Source organism: Protomyctophum parallelum (genome assembly GCF_964188405.1).
Source record: "Protomyctophum parallelum genome assembly, chromosome: 7".
NCBI classification, from domain to species: domain Eukaryota; kingdom Metazoa; phylum Chordata; class Actinopteri; order Myctophiformes; family Myctophidae; genus Protomyctophum; species Protomyctophum parallelum.
In genome coordinates this window covers 20154717-20172920 of record NC_139705.1, presented here as the reverse complement: position 1 = coordinate 20172920, position 18204 = coordinate 20154717, and the positions used below count along the sequence as shown (strand labels likewise).

The 18204-nt window shown below is 40.8% G+C and overlaps 1 protein-coding gene across 2 annotated transcripts; it reads left to right on the top strand.

The window, feature by feature from the left end:
- The first annotated feature begins 244 nt into the window (after positions 1-244).
- Positions 245-18073, top strand: mapk14a (mitogen-activated protein kinase 14a). Of its 2 annotated transcripts, none has more exons than XM_083769944.1 (12): positions 245-678; positions 3951-4080; positions 4324-4382; positions 6819-6930; positions 7140-7169; positions 9220-9267; positions 9477-9591; positions 10275-10346; positions 13205-13284; positions 14600-14678; positions 15520-15693; positions 16560-18073. In XM_083769944.1, the coding sequence occupies exons 1-12, from the start codon at positions 560-562 to the stop codon at positions 16625-16627; spliced, it is 1086 nt and encodes a 361-aa protein (XP_083626070.1). In that variant the 5' UTR covers positions 245-559; the 3' UTR covers positions 16628-18073. The 2 variants fall into 2 exon arrangements, with proteins under 2 accessions (XP_083626070.1, XP_083626071.1); XM_083769945.1 differs by lacking the exon at positions 13205-13284 and adding an exon at positions 12659-12738.
- Positions 18074-18204: the final 131 nt, after the last annotated feature.

The window sequence follows — 18204 nt, the reverse complement described above, 5'->3', positions numbered from 1 at the left end:
ATTCGGAAATATTTGCTCCCCTGGGCCTGGGCCCTGTTCCTCTGACTCTGAAAGTTGCTGGAGGGTGATTTACGCTTTGTTGCGAGCCGGCCCAAAATAGCCGATCTACAAACTCACAAGCGCTTCGCAGTGTGCCGCGCTATGATCTTGTAGATCTGCTCTTTTCGGTGCGCAACGAACCAAAGTGAGTATAACGGTCATCGCGTGCCACTATCTCGCGACACTTTATAGCAAAATGTTGCAAGAGGGGCGAAATCTCGGGAGCTGCAAGCAAGTGAAGTAGGACCAGGACACAGACAGACAGAGTGAAGAAGAGCGTTTTAACTTTAAGCCTGCGCAAACTGTGCTGCAAGCAACCTCTTGGACAAGGGATATAAGCATAAACAAGAGATTCCGTAACGGCAAGAAGTTATTATCTAGCTGGCCTCGATACGCACGAACGAAGCGTACTTAGGTTGTTGTTGCACGGACGGCTCCAACTAGTAGCAAAGCAAGTAAAGCAACCCACCTTTAGCAAAAAAGGAAAGCAGAAGTCAACTTCGTGACTTGTTCTGCAGGAATGTCGCAGAAAGAGAGACCGAAGTTCTATCGACAGGAGGTCAACAAAACTGTCTGGGAGGTTCCTGAGCGGTACCAGAACCTTTCTCCCGTCGGTTCTGGGGCCTACGGATCTGTGTGGTAAATGCTTGTTTGTTTTTTATCTATGCTTTTTAGACCTTAAGCTCGTCTGACTATAGTCGCTCCATTCATTTAGACGAGGCCTATCCTGCAGTCTGCAGATGCTAAAAAAGTTAGCCTTCCCGTTCTATAACGTTACCACCTATACTAGCTAACGTTAGCTAGCAAGGTGGAACCACGATGTGATTGTGAATCATTGTGAACGTGCACACATGACGCTGTACTGTTCCTTCCCTTGTAATAACCTCAACCAGAAGTCTGAATAACAACCGTGCGGGAAATTGTGGTGAATTGATACTATCAGCTAGCTACAGGGAAGTGTTAACCATTTCTGGTAATGTGTGGGCGCTTCTTTATTTGACATACTGTCAATCATGACTGGTGTTGTCCTCACAAAAGGTTACTTTAACGATGTTCTATATTAAAAAAACACACGCACGCACACACACACACACACACACACACACACACACACACACACACACACACACACACACACACACACACACACACACACACACACACACACACACACACACAATGTATAGCAGTTGATGTTTTTTTTGCCATGCATGTGATTGTGCACACAACCACGCACAAACCTTGTCATTTGTTTTGGAGGATGCTGCTGACTGATTTGTGGTAGGTTTCAGTGAAGACTTTGAATAATAATAATGACAAAAATAAATAATAATCTCAACATTGAATATTTTCTCTAAGCATTGTTGCAGAAGTGTAATTACATATGAATTAGCCTAAATGCATAATTGTAATTTAATGTTCCTACAGGCTTTCATAAGGGCAGAGATGATTTTCATAATATGATCATTTGGTTAAGGAGTTTATATGTTTGACCATATATTACATTAATTTACAATGCACAAATATATTCATGTTGCATTTGTAATGCTCTTGTGTAGAACACATCATTGTTATTGACTTAGTTGACAGACTGACAGATGTTTGTTTTGCACTGGAAAGTAGACAGCTGTGCTGTTGCTAGGCAATATGATAATCTGTTGCTGGTCAGATTACTGCCGGTGCAGCAGTACATTGGCCATATATATGTGTGTGTGTTGTTAAGCAGGACATTGACTTAAATGCTGTTGTTGTGTTTATGCCATCTTTTATAATCAAGTAATGGTGCATGTTGCAATGCTTTTTTGTTCCATTTAAATTTCACACACACATGTAACCCTAGCCCTATGTAACACACACAATATGACCAAGAGTCAGTCGACACCCTTTGCCAGTGTCTGACTGACCTCATTAATGATCTTGTAGCTGAATGGAATTGTGGAGTTGTTGGTCCCTTTGCTACATTCTCCATTATTCTGGGATAGCTTTTCACTATTTATGCAATTTACAAGTTAGGCATTTTACTAGACTCTCTTAATCCAGAGTGCTTTACAATAAGCAAGAAAACACACACACACACACACACACACACACACACACACACACACACACACACACACACACACACACACACACACACACACACACACACACACACACACACACACACTAGTATACACAGTACTATAGGATGCTAGGTCCACAAATAAACCTGGCATCTGTCTACTATTTTACTTCCATTCAGCTACAAGACCATTAGCGAGGTCAGATACTTCATGTTGGGCGATTAGGGCTGGCTCGCATTTGCCATTCCAATTCATTCCAAAGGTGTTTGGTAGGGTTCCCAGGGTTAAGGTCAGTGCTCTCTCTGTGCAGGCCTATCAAGTTCTTCCTCATTCAGCCATTTCATTCTTAACACTTGCACTCTTAAGAATGCATGCTAGGGTGCCAGCAGATATGGTATATTTTACTCTGAAAAACCCCACCTTCCATTCCCACCCAAAACCGGGAGGCATAATCTTCCATTCTTACCTCACGCTGGTCACACTAAAGTCTCTCTAGAAGCGTTTCTATTCCAAACGAGAGCCATGCTGAAGTCAGAAATGAAGACGGCTCGTATCCCTAGATTAGGAGATACGAGCCATTCTTTTGGAGCCACACACGAGGAACTTAAGGAAGTGAGCATGCACGAATCAGGGAGTACATAGCAGGAGAGGCCAAAAAACCCAATATTTATTTTTATTTTTATATCCATAAAAAATAACTAATGACGCCTTTACACATCCAAGGCCGAAATTGTGTTAAGATTTATATTCACTTCTACAAATGACACTAATTAACTTATTGTATTTTTTATCTCAAATGTCAATTATTTAACGTGTGCACTCCATGCATTGCAGATAATATTTTGTCTCCTTATGCTGCGTTCAAATGGGCAGATGCAAAGATACAGTCTACCATCCATTTTCAATGGAAGCCAGCGACGTGAAGATGCAAAGATGTATCCGCCGTTTGTAGCTGCTACAAAAGCTACAAGGGCTACAAAAAAGTTGAGCTGATTTCAACTTTAGATATAAAGCTACAAATACGCTGTGTAGCTTTGCGGCTTTGTATCTTTTGCATCTGCCCAGCATTACGCCAGGGCTCCACTGTAGCCATTGTGTCACCATCCGATTTAATCAGGGCGCTCCACTACCGATAGTTGCATTTGGACGTCGTCTGGACGGGCTCACCCATTCGCCCTGGTTCATGTTTTGATGCCGTCCAAACGCAACGCAACACACTCAGTGAAGCCCCTGCCCTTGAGGAGAAACGGTTCCTATAAGACTTACAGAGGAACTGACTGAATTATGTGGGTTGCAGAGCAGTAGGTATCTGTAGTGGCTGACTGCCCATGGCTGTGGTTAGGCTGGCTGAGATTCATGAGCAGGAGGAAGTGCAAGAGAGACGGTTCTCCCTCAAGTCTCTGATGGAATCCAGGCAGGCAAGGTTGGCCTGAATGAATGTGCTGAGAAATGACATTTTCAGCTGATGTCCACCCTTTTCCATCTTGCAGCACTTGATGTGGTTTGAATAGCCACCTCAGCCCACACTGAGCTATTTGCAATGGGATTTTCTCATCTCTCTTAAAATGATAACCATGGTTTATTCATAAAGGTGTGCAGTGCTGCTGAGTAGATGTCTTGGATGGGCTTTTTTTGTTTGTTTGGCTTATTCTGTTTAAAAAATAATATTGTGTCTCCAGAGAAGTCGGACACCAGATGGCCTGCAATCTAATCCTGTCGGAGCATCTCCTCCTCTCCTTCGTCCTTCAGACTTTCAGCTTCAGTTCTACAGTATTCCTGGGATAGTTTTGTCTGATGATACCTACTTTATTGTATCTAAAAATGCTTTACCCCTCTTGTTTCAAACAGCTCCTCATATGATGAGAAAACTGGCCTGAAGATAGCTGTGAAGAAACTCTCCCGGCCGTTTCAGTCCATCATCCATGCCAAGAGAACATATCGAGAGCTGCGACTTCTGAAGCACATGAAACACGAGAATGTGAGTCTCTCACTTTTTTGCCACTCTTGTGTCATTAACTGAAATATATGGCAAGGCTCTAAAAACCTATTAGCCTTGAAAACAGATAAACGATGGAAACTAGTTGTTGTCGCCTGATATATAACGTGTATATATAACGCCCCCCCCCAGAGTTTATTTAAAATGGTTTCTCCTGCTGGTATGTGGCCCAGTGCATCTGTTCTTTGCATTGTTGACTCTACTGTTGTCTCATTGCTATTGCAGGTGATTGGTCTTCTAGATGTTTTCACCCCTGCAACCTCTCTGGAGGAGTTCAATGATGTGTAAGTTGAACATGCTTTGAATATTATGACCCTTTAGTATCAACATGTCTCTGTGGAGTCAGAGTGCGGGTTTCACCTTGCAGTCCAACATCATTCCATATCATACTTTCTGTCCAGGACACAGAGCAGGGCAGGCAGGCTGTGCTTGGGAAACACCTGGAGGTCAGCCAGTCAACTAAATGCAATGGAATGTTTCTTAGAATCTGTTAAATCCAGTCTCTCACAGCTTCACCACTGGCTTTCCTTCCTTGTTCCTTGGTCCATGTTCCTGGCTTTGTTAAATATAACATAATAATAAAGCAACCATGCAAACGAGCTGGCAACCTGGTAGATATTGTTTGTTGACATTGAAAGCCATTGGAAAAAGGAAGCAACTGTCTTGTGACTCAGAGGTCTGACTGGTCTACGCCGCTTGCTCCGCAGAGTGTGTGGATGCCAGAGTGAGCGCGTCAGGCGCTCACGTCTGTGCCTGCTGCAGTGGGTGGGGGGGGGGGTTTCACAATTTCACACCTCCTGCACAAAAGCAATGTGTGTTGTGCTGCTGCTCTTCTACATGCCTACTGTGTAGCTTTCACAATAGCTGTGGTAGGAAGTGATACCATGGCGGAGTAGGTTTTTGATCTTTAGCGTATGGCACATTCTACTTTATAAGGAGGATGTTGGCCTTTTTTAAGATTTATTTTTGGGCTTTTATGCCTTTTTTATTGATAGGACAGTAGACTGACAGGAAATGGGGAGTGACACATGGCAAACGTTGTCGGGATTCGAACCCGCAACATGCTGTCAGGCTGGCATTGCAGCCTAGGGTGCCCGGACCACCACGCCAGCGGCCCAGGCCACGTTTTCTTTTCTTGTTTACCATCTGAACAGTGTACTGCCCTCTAAAGTTACTTCACTGTCCTACTTAACATCATGCAGCCGAGGACAGCGGGCCATGCAAGGTCACTAACCCATATAGGCCGAGTCTCTGCAGGCAAGCATGCGGTTGATTGTGTGGTTGGTGTGTGAGAGAAAGAAGGCGATGTGGAAAGATAAATGCCTGCAGTGTAATGGAGATTTTCCCATTGCTGCACACGGCATAATAACGTTAACATGGACTCAGTGGTCGGAGTCTTTATTATAGTCTGATATTTTCTGTCCATGCATATCTACTGTATGTGTGCACAGATGGTACACTACACACGTCTACTGTAACAGTGCAAAGGTTCCTCATGTGGTGCTATCCAGGAAAGATCCCGGATATGCAGGTGCTGTAACTGTGTGCTTCCCTTCAGCTCTAAAAATATACACACTGACTAACTGCTCCTCTGCAAGGCTATTCTGTGCTCTACTCCTGTTTCTATAGGGGAGAGTTCCATAGATCAAATTGTATGAGGCTTCCCTATTTATATACAGTATTTTCTTTTCCCCCCTCGTGCCTCACTGCCTGGTGAACTCTGCAGAGTGCATGTGCTCCCAACGCTGCCGACTTCTTATGTCAGGGAGAAGAGGGGTAATGAGGACAAGTTCAAGCTCAACCGAGAACTATTTTAAGCACTCGCTCGCTGCAGTGTGAGAATAGAAGAGCATTCATGTAACTGTTGTGCAGCAGGCTGGTGAAGCGGACACATGCCTGTGTGTAGTTTGGTTTGCAAAAAACTGCACTAAAGCCTCCTGTTCATGACTGGCATCAGAAGCGCTTGCCACGGTTTGGGTTTTTTAAACCGTGATGGTGGCATTAGTTTTGAATTACTGATGCTGGGCCACTTATTTATGCGGGCTGCATTAATGACATTCCATTTGTGAAGAGGTTCTATCCTCTGGAGAGGCGTGTGAATCAGGCGAAGCAGCCGTTAAACCGGTTTGAACTCAGAGTTCACAGAGCCACATGCAAAATTAGTGCCCTGGGTGGTACAAAGGACTCATCTATATTATATACAATAAATATATATAATCTAATCTAATCTAATCTATTTCAATTTAGCCATTTATGAAATGGACATTTTTTAATTCAGGCCTGACCTCAAAATTAAAAAAATCTTCTAAATCCTCCAGTTTTCTGAAATAAATATTTTCATGATTTTTTTCCATGGGCAGTCACCTACAAGCTCGTAGCGTGCCACTCGGTGGCGCTCTATGAGCTTGTAGATCTGCTATCTAAGCTTACTAAGCTAAATTATAACAATGTTTAAAACACCAAAAGGGGTTCCCGCCCAAAATGGGTTAATAATGTCAGCCTGTCTTCTAGCTGTGAATTCAAATGTTTTTAAACATTATTTTGTTCTTTGCTTTATATTAGACATAATATGGAATTGGATAAGAGATGCAAGACCTGCATGCATTCCTGCCTCCTGCAGGAATTGACCAAGGGTTGCTTAAACTACGTTGCTGACACACTAATAGTCACTACCGGCTCTCCCTGGTGTGTTTCTAACTGTTCTACTTTGTGATTGGCAGGTATCTTGTGACTCATCTAATGGGTGCTGACCTCAACAACATAGTCAAGTGTCAGAAACTCACAGATGACCATGTTCAGTTTCTGATCTACCAGATACTTCGGGGGTTAAAGGTGAAGCATGTTCTAATGAAACGCATTGACACCAAAGGCTTGTTATGCTTAGTCGGTTGTATCAAGATTGGACTAAAGGTTGGATAAATGTAAAAATAGATTGCACTGCTACAAATTGATTACAAACTCTAATGTGGTGCCAAATCAATGCAACTCCTAATTGATGATGTTAAGGTGTTTTTAATGCTTTCCCCCCGTCTTTCGTTCAGTATATCCACTCAGCAGACATCATTCACAGAGTAAGTGCCTTGTTTTTTTTGTCTGCTACTGTATGATTCATCTCTGAAATGGAAAACGTTCAGTTTGTCTCTGACCCATTTTGAAAACGTTGTGTCATCTTGTATTGCTTTATGGGCTCTTCCACCAGGCCTTGTACAAACACTGTGTGGGAAAGAGGGAAGTAAAAACATGCTCTTCTGTTCTACTGTGTAAATAGTAGAACACTATGATTTGAAAAATTCAATTTCAATTGGTATGCTTACGTCCAGTTATACTATATAGAAAAATCACACCTGTGTGAAGTGAGTGGTGCCACTCTGTGTGGGGGTCCCCAGGGGGTCCCCGGAAGTTGCAGACCCACAAGAACACTCCCAGGGGGCCGGCCCGGTTCCGGCGAGCCGCCCCGCGTCCGAAATGGTTGAGAAATGACAGAGTTACCGTGTGGGGGTCCCCAGGTGGGCCCCTCTACTGTACTGTAGCCTACTGTCACTGTACTGTAACACGCCAAATCATCATACAGTATATATAGTTAATATGTGTGTGTATGTTAGGCTGCGCAACAGTGACACTTGGTTGTGCAAACAAACCAAACGCAATCAACGAAAAATGCTTGTTTGCAAAATTTTAGAATGGTAGACATTTATTTCAACTGCTATAATAATAATAATATTTTTATGTCACAATCTGCACAGCTCAAATGCTGTCTTTTTGGCTGTGCTTTAGCAGATTGTTTTTGTCAAGCCGTCCATGCTGATGCAGATGTAACATAGTTGTGTCTGAGGAGCAACCGCAGCGGCATCACATTTTTTGCATCCCCATCTGTGCATAATGTACTGCTTGGACAGCATGGTTGCTTGTAATTTATTTAGCATGTTACTCGTGTTGCTGTTGTATTTGAGCATTGTCGGTGTTGCAACGTTTTCATGCTTGTCCTTCTTGAAATGGTCCAAAACATAGCTATACTTTGCACATATCAAATTCAATAAGTTGTTAATAAATGTATAATTGGTAAGCTGTTGAGCAGTGTCAGTGTTGCAACGTTTTCATGCTTGTCCTTCTTGAAATGGTCCAAATTTCAAAACATAGCTATACTTTGCACATATCAAATCCAATAAGTTGTTAATAAATGTATAATTGGTGAGCTGTTGATGACATCCCCAATTGGTCCTGCCTTTATAATGTCTGTGTGTGTGTGGGGGGGGGGGGTCCGTTGTGTAGATATCCTGGATGAAGGGAAACTCACATCTACTAATTCTCTAGGCTGTCCTAGAGCATCTGCAGAGGCTGGTGCACTCTCTGCAGCACTTTGCAGTTGAGTGCAGTGCAATTCCCATGCCAGGGAGTTGCATATTCAGTGACGATGCTCTCGATGGTGCCACTGTTAGAGGTTCTGTAGGATCTTGGACCCCATGCTGGACTTTGGAGGCATTGCCTTTGAAGCTGCTGACATTCTCTACACAGCAGGCTTGTAGATGGTGTTTGGGTCCAGTCTCCCTCCTTTAGCTCCTTGGTCTTCTTTTGGCACTGGAACAATAGTCGATGAATTGAACCATGAGGGGACTACAGTACACACAGGGAAAGGGAGAGGTTCCATATGTGCGTGAACGTGCTACTCTGCTGTGCATGCTCTAATCACCCGCCGTCTGACCTGTTCCACTTTGCGAGGGTAGAGGTTCTTTATTGACTTGCACACATTGGAGTCTGTGATGGTCGTGTTATCCTCCGGGATGGTTGGTGTGTAATAACTCAAAATGGTTGTAAAAACTTTGGTCATTACCATGTCGATATGTGGGTAACATATTACATTACCGGTATGGCCAGCTACTTGTGTCTGTCATCACTCAACTTTAAGTTTCTGTATATTTGTGGTGAAACTGATGCAAAAGGAACCAGTAAAATAGACAAAAAGCTGTAAGGTTGGTGATGGGGAGTAGCAAAAGGTGCCATCATATTTGTACGATGCTCATTCATAATGTTTTGCAGTCATACAACCTTTAAATTATATGAAATGCTTATATTAACATGTCATCACATTACATCATAATTAACTGCCACATTCTCTCCTTCTAGGACCTGAAACCTAGCAACCTGGCTGTGAATGAGGACTGTGAACTGAAGGTGAGAAAAGTACTGATTTGGTTTATTGTGTGTGTGAAATAGGCTCTCTCCCGTTCTCCCTCTCCTGCATTCCTTGGTAATGCCAGTTGGCTTGTGTACGGAGCAGCACAGTCTCTAGAGGGTGCTAGCAGAGCTTTTAGACAATTATTGGTCTTGATCTGTGTATAATATAATAATAACCTACATTTTTTCTTCTGTCATCTTCTCAGATCCTGGACTTTGGTTTGGCACGGCATACAGATGATGAGATGACTGGCTATGTAGCCACTCGCTGGTACAGGGCTCCAGAGATCATGTTGAACTGGATGCATTACAACATGACAGGTAGAAAGATATTTACAACTGCTTTAGGGGTGCAACAGTTAATTGAACTAATCAATTTAATTGATTATGTAAAATAAAGAAATCTTTAATTTAATAAAATAAATGATTAATCTCTATTTTGGGCATGTCATTTATAGATATGCACTGTAAGTAGTTAATTGGTTAGTTGATATAAAAAATGTTCTTGATGATTCGATCAATCATAAAAGGTATCTGATAGAATAATCACTATGAGAATAATTGACAGTTGCAGCCCAAATGTACAACTGCTTAGCCTCTATTAATTGGTGGCTTAAAAAGAATGGTGCTAAACAGAGACTTGACGCAAGTCATTGACTTCGGAGCTACTCTGTTATTTAGAACCAATTTGAAGCACAGTAAAACTGTTTAGTCAGAAATTGAATGCTCACTTGTAGTGCTTGGCACCATAGGTGCTACAAACATACCAACCTCTCAGTGCTGCTGGCAACATTCAGCCAGCCTCACATTCTTTCCATGGAAAGGACAAGGAAAATGAAGCCAACACTATGAAGAGAGGCCCAGTTTGCATGTAACGTTGCTTCTGTAGCTGCTGATATCTGTGGTGTTGATCAGTAACTTTCCATTATGTGTTGTGATAAAATGCTGCTTATTATAGTCATAAAATGTTATGTTTGTATTGTGTTTCCTTCCTTCTATTTCAGTGGACATTTGGTCTGTGGGGTGTATAATGGCAGAACTTCTCACTGGAAGGACTCTATTTCCTGGAACAGACCGTATCCTTTTCACTGGGATTCACCCCTTTGTGGTTTCTGCGTATGAATGTTTAAGCAGGAGCCTCTGTTCATTTGAGGAGGCCACACCCTGAGCTCTTGCTCTGGTGCACAATGCACCTACTAAATAACAAGGGCTAAGCACACTTTGACACAGCTGTTGAAGCGCTGATTTATGATGCTTTTATTTAAGAGCTTTTATTGGCAAGTACCTAATTGTTGCAGTAAATGATTTGATGTGGTTTATTTAATGTTCTCTCAAAAGAGCTTGTTCGAGCTGCCTAGACATTAATCATTTTCAGTGAGAGGTGAGCAAACGGATTTGTTAGCAGACGTTGCAGAAAGCGGCTATTGCATTTGTGCTTGTCTGCGCAGCCCCACCAGTGTGCTATCATTGGACTTTAAAAAATTAGGGTGGAAAAGATTTCTCACAGTGTGGGGGGTTCCTTGACCTCATACAGAGTGTCTGTGACATGACATTATTAAAGAATGATTTATTCATGTTCAAATAAGGCTTTAAAAAGAAGAGAAAAAGGCTTCAATTCATTAAGCTCCAGCCTCCAGCAAGCATTAGCAATACAATCTATTCAGGTGATAAACCGACTGGATTAATGAGAGTTGATTAACATTGATATTATAATTTCAAGCCATTGTTATTAAGCAATAGCATAACATATTTAATCGACTGCCACTGCTATCCTAACTAAAATAGAGAAGTGTACTTTTTGTACACAGAAGGTGAAGCTACGTTACTTTTGGTACTTTAAACGTATCTAACACAGCTATTTGTCGTGTGCAATACCGTCGTACAACAAAGTATAAATATGCCTTTTAAAGTGCCAGTACAGGGGGCACGGTGGCGCAGTCGGTAGCAATGTCGCCTCACAGCTAGAAGGTCCTGGGTTCGATTCCCGATGGGGACGCTGGGGCCGTGTTCTCTCCTCCGCGTTATCAGTGCCCATACGCTAGGTGGGGTTGGCGAAAGGGTCTTTCTGTGTGGAGTTTGCATGTTCTTCCCGTGTCCCCTAGGGTAGGGTCCCTAGATAATTGACACTGGGTGAAGGTTACAAAATCGTGGGATTCAAAAAAAAGTGCCAGTGCACACATTGCCATCTGTCTGCTTGAAGAATATTTGGAAAGCCTAGTAATGAAGTGTTGTTTAATTATAGGTCAATTTATTTTGTACATTTGCAAACTATTTGCTAAATTGAACAACTTCTACCAATAACAGTAAAGGATCGCTAGGGAACTCGTATATAATAATTAAATATTGTTTCAAAATCTGAGTTGTTGGCGTTGTCGTGGGCTTTTTAAAAATGTATAAATCGGTCTATTAATAATTCTGAGTGGTACAAAAAGTCTTAAAATCTGACTTGGCTAAACCTGTAGATATCCTGTTTATAACTGCTATTCAAGCTTTTACTAAGGCATAGCATAATGGTTTGACACTGACAGCTGTGCCTCATGCAGCTGTCTCCATGGTGACCACGTACATTGTTTGGCTTTTTTTTTGTTGTCTCACATGGCGAGTGAGAGTGCCCCAAGGAAAGGTTACGAGTCCACTGGCAGCCATGGTCACCTGTCAAAAGAAATGCCCTTAATGCCTACACATAACTCACTGTCTGCTCCCCTGCCTCAGTCTGCCAACATGTTCTGTTCTATCTGGGATTCTTTATTCCTGCTTCTGCCTACAATGCTTTCCACTGACTTTCTGCTTCACTCATTCAACTTGAAGCTAGCCTTGGTACCCAGCCTTTTATTTTTGGTGAACCAATCGGATCCACCGGCTGTTTTCGACAGCACACGCCCCTCTAGACCAGAAATCACACTGGCTGCGGCAGGCTAGCTGGAAGCAAACTGAGATGTCCTTATGTTCCTATCAACATGAAACAACAAGAACATGTTGCTGTATTTGCCTCTGGTGCAGCACCCTTTGCTGTAGAGTTTTCCTCTGGTTTGTTTGAACTCTGTCAGTAGTATGCATCCTTGGCCCTGCTCCCTTCTCTGCCTACATTACATTTAGTCTTAAAGTACATAATCTGTAGACTGTTTGGCTTCATTGTTCTCCTAATTTAACGGAGAATAGAGGCTGCCTCCACTGATAATTTCAACCACTCGGATATTATGTATTGATGTAAATATAAAGACCCTTTGTTCTATGTCGCATCTTGTGAGTGGACTATAATAGTGTATGTTGATATAAATGTCACAACAAGAAAGTAATGTTGGTTTCACAAGGAAGATACAGACTAGTAATGGATCAGGTCCATGGTCTCCCTTGTCCAGCATCTCATCTTCCTTTACCGTGCTGGTAGACATTGATCAGTTGAAGCTAATCATGCTCCTCGTTGGAACGCCAGGGCCAGAGCTCTTGATGAAAATATCTTCAGAGTCTGTGAGTTCACAAAACTGTGCAAGGTCTTGTTCTTCCTAATTTGCCTACATGCCATGCTGTGTGTTGTGCATCAATTTGTAATTATCTGCTAACAGATTTTCAGCATGCGTTGCACCCTTCGACTCTGTAAATTTGTGCAAAATCCTCAACACCTGGTTTCCACTTTGTTACCCGAGTGAATTGGATGACACTTGCCCTTTGATAAACGTGCCATAGTTGATTTAACTTGGGTTTTCTTGTTTACTGATGGACAGTACACTTCTTTTATAAAGCATGTAATTGTGTTATCATCTTCTCTAAATCTGCCAAGTCCTAACCTGTCTCTCTTCATGCCTTTTCATACGATGCTTCCACACTGGAGTTTCTTTTCACACAAAGCTTTATAGGGCAACTAAAGGATCAAAGCCTCACGCTTGTTAACCAACTCTGCTGTATCGCTATACTCCCCTTGACCCAAGCCTTATAGATATAAACCAGCTTCAACAGATAATGCGCCTGACAGGAACACCTCCTGCATCTCTAATAAGCAGGATGCCCAGCCATGAGGTGAGCAGGATCCAAATAGTTGATTTCTTTAGATTGGAGTGGACCAGACCAGTCTTACACGTTATATCTGGGCTTATGTAGCACTTCAGCGTAAGGCTAATGTATACTTTGTCGAACAATTGTACAACAAATACTAGTATTTGTAGCTGAAAATAATTCTTATTTGGGGTGTCTGGGTGCCGTAGATGTAAAGATCCGGGTTCAGTCCCAACCTACGGCTGGGTGCTCCAACGAATACAATGGCAGTGTTTGCAGGTCGACAGCAGCGTCCTTGTCGCTGCACTAGCAATTCCTTGATTGTCAAACAACAATGGGGGAAAGCTTGAACCTCTTTGTACGTTACTCCCTCCTAGTGGAACTTACTGCTGTAAAGAAGCAGCTGACTAAATTGAGAGAGATCTTTGGGGAGAAACGGTAAAATATATATCGATTTATAGATATGGGGCTAATGTATGTAATCGATTGTAACACATTGTATACAGCTCAAACTGTATAGACAGAGTATTAACGGTGATAAAGCCAGTGGGAGTATTCTATAACATTTAATGATAGAACTGGAACATAAACCGCCATTAGTGACAAACTTAAGAACCCTACTTTTACTTGAATTGCACTTAAAGTATTTTTGGGTGGCATTTGACCTGCTTGCAGCATGTGATTGAAACCATGATTGCTACCAGTAGCTCCTAACTCGTTACCTAAAGCAGCAGCACAGTAGTAAATGCATTGTAGTGCTTGCTCAAATGATCTGTAGCAGATTTTGTGTTTGAATCAACAATTACCCAACAACAATGTGGTCAGTGAATAGAGATCCGAAAATCAACGTTGACACTGAAGTTCCTGTTAACGTTGGTTACTAACGACGTGCTGCATTCAAACTCGTCCATGAGGTTCTTCCTTCTTCTATTACTTGTTCTCTGTCTGCACAATCACACAATCTGTCCTTACCTCTCCCAACAGCACTCTTCATGTGGTTCACTTTTTTGTTTCTTCTTTTTTCAGAATAGAGTGAAAAGACAATTAATGTAGGGATACAACACAAGTTACCTTTGTGTTAGTTCAGAGATAAATTGACATGTTGGAGTGTCAGTGACGGTACTAACATACATGGTACAAGAATTCATATATAGTGAAAGACATAGCATAGACCTGAGACTAATATAGTATATTACTACATGTCAAAATAGCATAGAGTATAGTTATAAATAGAAATTTATGAAATAATTAGTGACTTATAATAATTAATGGATTACAAAAGACAGGTGTGAATGTAGTGTTTAGTGGGTGTTGACCTTTGAATTGCATATCTTCCCAGGCCAGGAACTACATCAACTCTTTACCACAGATGCCAAAGAGGAATTTTGCTGATGTGTTCATTGGTGCCAATCCACAAGGTAATGGCAGCAGAACTGGGGCTTTCTGAACAGTGTTATTGAGATTGTTATTAAATATATTGACATTTTTGGAAGTTTCTGTTTTACTTAGTTAATTTAGTTTTTGTGTGTTTTCACTCTCAAAATATAGATTGTCCATACAGTAAATCGATATAGCTTTATTTGTCCATAATAAATTGCAGTTATCTCATTTTGATTGTGTTATATTTGATTTCAGTGTGCAGGAGAGCAGGCTGATAAAGTATTTCAATTATTTGGTCAATCTAAACTTGAGTTAAAATGTCATGCATCATACTTGAGCCCTTCCAAGGCCATGGTGTAAGATGGTGTAAAATACTCTGGTATGTGTGACAGATGAGTAAGAGGCCAGTGTACTAGTTGGCTGCTCCACCCGGCTAAGATGAACCATGAAAAAAAAATACTGATTTTGACAGGGGAAGGACATAATTTTTTTGAGGGGCGCTAGCCCCTCCTATAAACAACTTTTTGTCCTAACTCGTGTCACATTTTACGAATTTGTCTGAGCAAATTGGCCTTTTGTGCCAACACAAACATTAAATGCCATTGACAATGAAAGTCATGTGTCTGAGCAAATCGACATGTTACGTCATGATGATGTACGATGATAAGAGCGCCCCTCACTTCACACAGGTGATTTTCTTTGTTTTGTTTACACCTTCCTCTTGGCCTGCTGATTTAAACTAGAGTGGGAACCTTGAATGGTGGCTTGTTACCTGCCGAAGTGTGGCCTGTAGAGTAGACTAACCTACCAGCCATGTTGAAGTTTTGCTGGAGTTTGGCAAATCATGATGATCATGAACTCAATTATGTTTTTGCATAGCTGTGGATCTGCTGGAGAAAATGCTGGTTCTGGACACAGACAAGCGGATTACAGCAGCTGAGGCTCTTGCCCACCCATATTTTGCCCAATACCATGACCCAGATGATGAGCCTGTGGCTGATCCCTACGATCAGAGCTTCGAGAGCCGCGAGCTGGAGATCGAAGAATGGAAACGTAGGTGTAATCGCGACCTGTACAGTGTATGGCTGCAACTAACACATATTTTATAACTGATTGATCTGTTGATATATATGTTGCAGTAAAATCGAAAAACGGGTGCCCCCCATTCCGTTTTCCTTGATTTGACTGGTTTCTCGATTTTGCTGTAACATATACAATACATTTTTATTTGATTAATCTGTGATTAATTTAAACTATAAAATGATGGTAACATAAGGTAATAAAATACAAAATCTTTTTAATGCTCATACCGGTAAGTTATTCGAAGCCAGACAATCTTTGAAATTGCTAATATGTTTATTGACAATATTTAAAAAGAAGCGTTTCTTTATATAATGTATGCAACAAAGATGTGCGTTCACATTTTGGTAGCACATCATAAACGTTTACAATTTACATGATACATCAAGTTATTTTATTACCTAAATGTGTTGCATTTTTTGTTTTCTTAGTTGTTTCATCCCTAGAATAATATAAAAAATTTATAGGACAAGATGGAAAATTGAAAAATAAAATTTAAATAAAATCTATTTGCCAAAATACTGGAAAAAGCAGGTCTACAAGCCCCAAACACATTGTTATGCAACACATTATGAGCTTGTAGATCCATCTTATTTTAATATATTTATATATTTTGTTTTAGTTTTCACAACATTCTTGTTGAATGAAAAATAAAATCAGGCATATGTGGTTAACCAGACTTCTTTTTAAATGTTGTTGATTTGTTGATAAATAACCCAAAACGCACTTCTTTAATATTCTAAATTGAAAAAGGTATTTATAGAAAATAATCGACAGTTTGCAGCCCTAATTCATATCAGTGTATTTGGATTTGATGACTTTTCTCTTCCATTCACCAGGACTAACCTATGAGGAGGTGATTAGTTTTGAGCCATCTGTGTTTGATGGAGATGAAATGGAATCATGAGACCTGCCATATACATCCAGCATTTTTAATCCATGTCCAAGATCACCATTAGTGTTACATACCTTTCAGACAATTGTTTTTGTCAGAGTGCCTACAATTCTTAGTCAATCATTTGTATCATCAGAGAACTCCACGTTTGTTTGTAAGGGAAACATACCAAAGTGTGGATAGGAATAGACATTCATAAAGCTTGACCAATTACTCACTACTATTGTCTGTGAACCACTAATATTAATGGTCTATTGCTGGAAAATGTCACACATCTATTCTAATCTATTTAGCTGAAATTGTTTTATATTCTTTGGAAGTTTTATTAGAATTTGATGACTCATCACTGTGACACTTAGAACATGAGATGCTGAAACGTCCAGAACTAAATAGCTGTGCTATTGCGTGTCATACATTTAGGATTAACTTATGAATAGCTTTAGTATCCATCATTTGATAAGTGGAATATATTAGTTTGCTAGCCACTCACTATGCCAAGCTGTCAATCATAGCACTGTATCACATGTTTGTAAAATGACCATTGAATGATGTCCCATCAAAATCCAGAATTTTAACTGAGGGCGTAAGATTGACCTGTAATGGTCCATTTCTGCAGTTAAAGGATTTTGCTGTGTGCTTGTCACCATTTCATATATCATAGGAACTATCTTTAAAAATGGTATTAACTACTTTGGAGGGCATTTATAACTGTGAGAGGTGGGATATACTGTATGTCTGTGTTTTACAGCTTGAAAATATGTACTCATTCTCTGTATAGATCATTGATCTTTCACTGCTTGCCACCAATATTCCAAACATGTTCATTTTGCTCTATGAAAAGCGCCCTTTCAAGGAGCTTGACATTTTAACTGAAATCAATGCCCTGCGACTCTGATGTTTTGAACATACATAATTTGGCTACATTTAAATAAGATTAAACAAAAGTCTGAGCCTGATTGGCCATATGAATACAGAGCCACTCAACCAGGCACTAAACTGCGCCCACAAATATGTTTCTGTGGCTACACGATCTAGTCACAATTTTGTAAATATCTGTTCCATATGTTTTTTTTTTTATCTTACATTTGGTGGTTGTCATTAAGCAATCACTATCGGCATGTACATCCTTTTGTGTGTGTGTGTGTGTGTGTGTGTGTGTGTGTGTGTGTGTGTGTGAAAGAGAGAGTGCGCATTTGTGAGTTTGTATGTATGCAAGGGTTTGTTGGTTTACAGGAATTTGAAATGTCACGCTAATAGAACTATTGCTTAGATGTCTAAAAGAATGAGGGATTTAGATGTATTTATACTGTTGAGGTGGTATTTAAACCCAGAGGAGATACTGTTGTTTACCTCAGCAATCAGATGACCCCCCTTTAACTATTTTCAGTCCAGCAGATTAACTATTATCATTATACCTTTGTTTATTAAAAAAATAAAAATAAAGACTGTTATTTTTAAGCCTTATTGTCTGGTTTATTTTATGTATTTTGCCAGATGCTCTTAGCTAGTATGTTTCAGTCTCATTATTCAGCCCATTAGCTGTGTAATTATACGCTCACATTATCACATGTACAAAATGAGGTTAAGAT